Source organism: Propithecus coquereli, unplaced genomic scaffold, assembly GCF_000956105.1.
Source record: "Propithecus coquereli isolate 6110/MARCELLA unplaced genomic scaffold, Pcoq_1.0 Scaffold48, whole genome shotgun sequence".
NCBI classification, from domain to species: Eukaryota; Metazoa; Chordata; class Mammalia; order Primates; family Indriidae; genus Propithecus; species Propithecus coquereli.
In genome coordinates this window covers 1,379,093-1,380,676 of record NW_012150618.1, presented here as the reverse complement: position 1 = coordinate 1,380,676, position 1,584 = coordinate 1,379,093, and the positions used below count along the sequence as shown (strand labels likewise).

General features: G+C 35.3%; 1 protein-coding gene across 2 annotated transcripts in view; it reads right to left on the bottom strand.

The window, feature by feature from the left end:
* The window catches only part of LATS1 (large tumor suppressor kinase 1), a 46,506-nt gene that overhangs the window by 31,265 nt on the left and 13,657 nt on the right, over nucleotides 1–1,584 (bottom strand). The window contains exon 2 of one of the 2 annotated variants that reach the window (XM_012655562.1): nucleotides 775–1,269. In XM_012655562.1, the coding sequence (XP_012511016.1) occupies nucleotides 775–1,125 (351 nt within the window). In that variant the 5' untranslated portion in view covers nucleotides 1,126–1,269. Of the gene's footprint in view, nucleotides 1–483; nucleotides 538–774; nucleotides 1,270–1,584 lie in introns of those variants that run through there. The other variant, XM_012655563.1, reaches the window with a different exon arrangement.

Sequence of the window (1,584 nt, the reverse complement as noted above, 5' to 3'; positions counted from 1 at the left end):
CAGAGAATAGGTAATTTTTTTTATAATGAGAAAAAAAGTTACTATAATTTCTAAAAATGTAATTAACTCTTAGTTATTCACATTTAGTTATATTTTACATTCTCCATAGCCAGTATTTTTCCAAAATTATTTCTACTACCTGAAATATTTATGTGCTGACACAGTATATTATCATAAGAAACAAATTCTATTAACCTAAACAAAATATGATTTAAAGATATATGCTATGAAAAAATTTCAAAATGAGTTCTGAAGGTAAATATTAAAGACTTGGCATAGTTAGCATATACTGAAATTTCCTTAGTTTTTGTGAATTTAAGATTTGGGCCTAAGTATATAACTGCTTAATCAACCCATGACTATAGTTCTTTCTCCCTACTATAAACTTAAACTTCATGTCCTTGGAGCTGTCTCCTCCCCAACAGCCACTTAACTCACCAAGCTCATATTTCACACAAACAGACATCCTTCCCCTACCCTCACCTGTGGCTTTCTTCAACTGCACTTCGACTCTGACTTCATGACCTGGCCTTTTAAATTCCAGAAACTCCAGAATTTAGTGATAGGTATCACAGAAGAAACTAAAGAAATAACAATTATTTTGTTATAATAATTAATGGAATTGTAAACACAACATTCTTTGCTGACAGAATACATAATTTATATACACAGTTAAATTCTTTCAAAGGAAACACTTCAGCATAAGTTCACCTAAAAAGTGTTATGTAGTATAAGGTAAGAAGAACCTTTTCTTCCATCTTTAAAAGTTCTTACCTCATCAAATCCAGCAGCTTGCAAGTCTTGAAGCATTTGTGGATTAACTTCTGAAGTACTCCGGGAGGAAGAACTTGTTTCATTCGCAAATGGTAGTAGAGAGTTTCGAATTTCCTGCAAGGCCTTATGATGCGTCCCAAACTTGGGTGGATTTCTGACTTGTCGAGGATCTTCAGTTGACATTTTACTCATGTTATGCTCAGCCTTAGCAGCATCAGATGGTTTGGATAAATTTCTAAGGGATTCCCGAATTTCTTGCAACATTTGCCGGCTACTGCCAGTGTAGTTACTGGCAGGAAAGGTCTTAGGCCTCATTTGTCTATATCCTTCTGGCTTTTCACTCCTCTTCATGAAAACATCTATATATTTAACCCACACAAAGGACTTCTTTAAACTACTTGATAGATTCAGAGTTTCTGTTGAGCAAAAGTGAAAATGATCCTTTGAGGAAGTCCCCAGGAATGTTAAAATTCTTTGCAATCTAAATAATTAACCCTATAAAAGAAAAAATAAATAAAAGCTATAAAGTGATTAATAAAGCAGTACCATGTATTAAAGGAAAACCCCACTGATATAGGAGCTGGGAGATTTAGGCTATAGCTCTGACTCCATTAAGGATTACTGCAGGATCAGGACAAGTTACTTATTTTCCTAGTCTATAAAATGGACTTATCTTGGCTGGGCACAGTGGCTCATACCTGTAATCCTAGCACTCTGGGAGGCCAAGGCAGGTGGATAGTTTGAGCTCAGGAGTTCGAGACCAGCCTGAGCAAGAGCAAGACCCCCATCTCTACTAAAAATAGAAAGAAA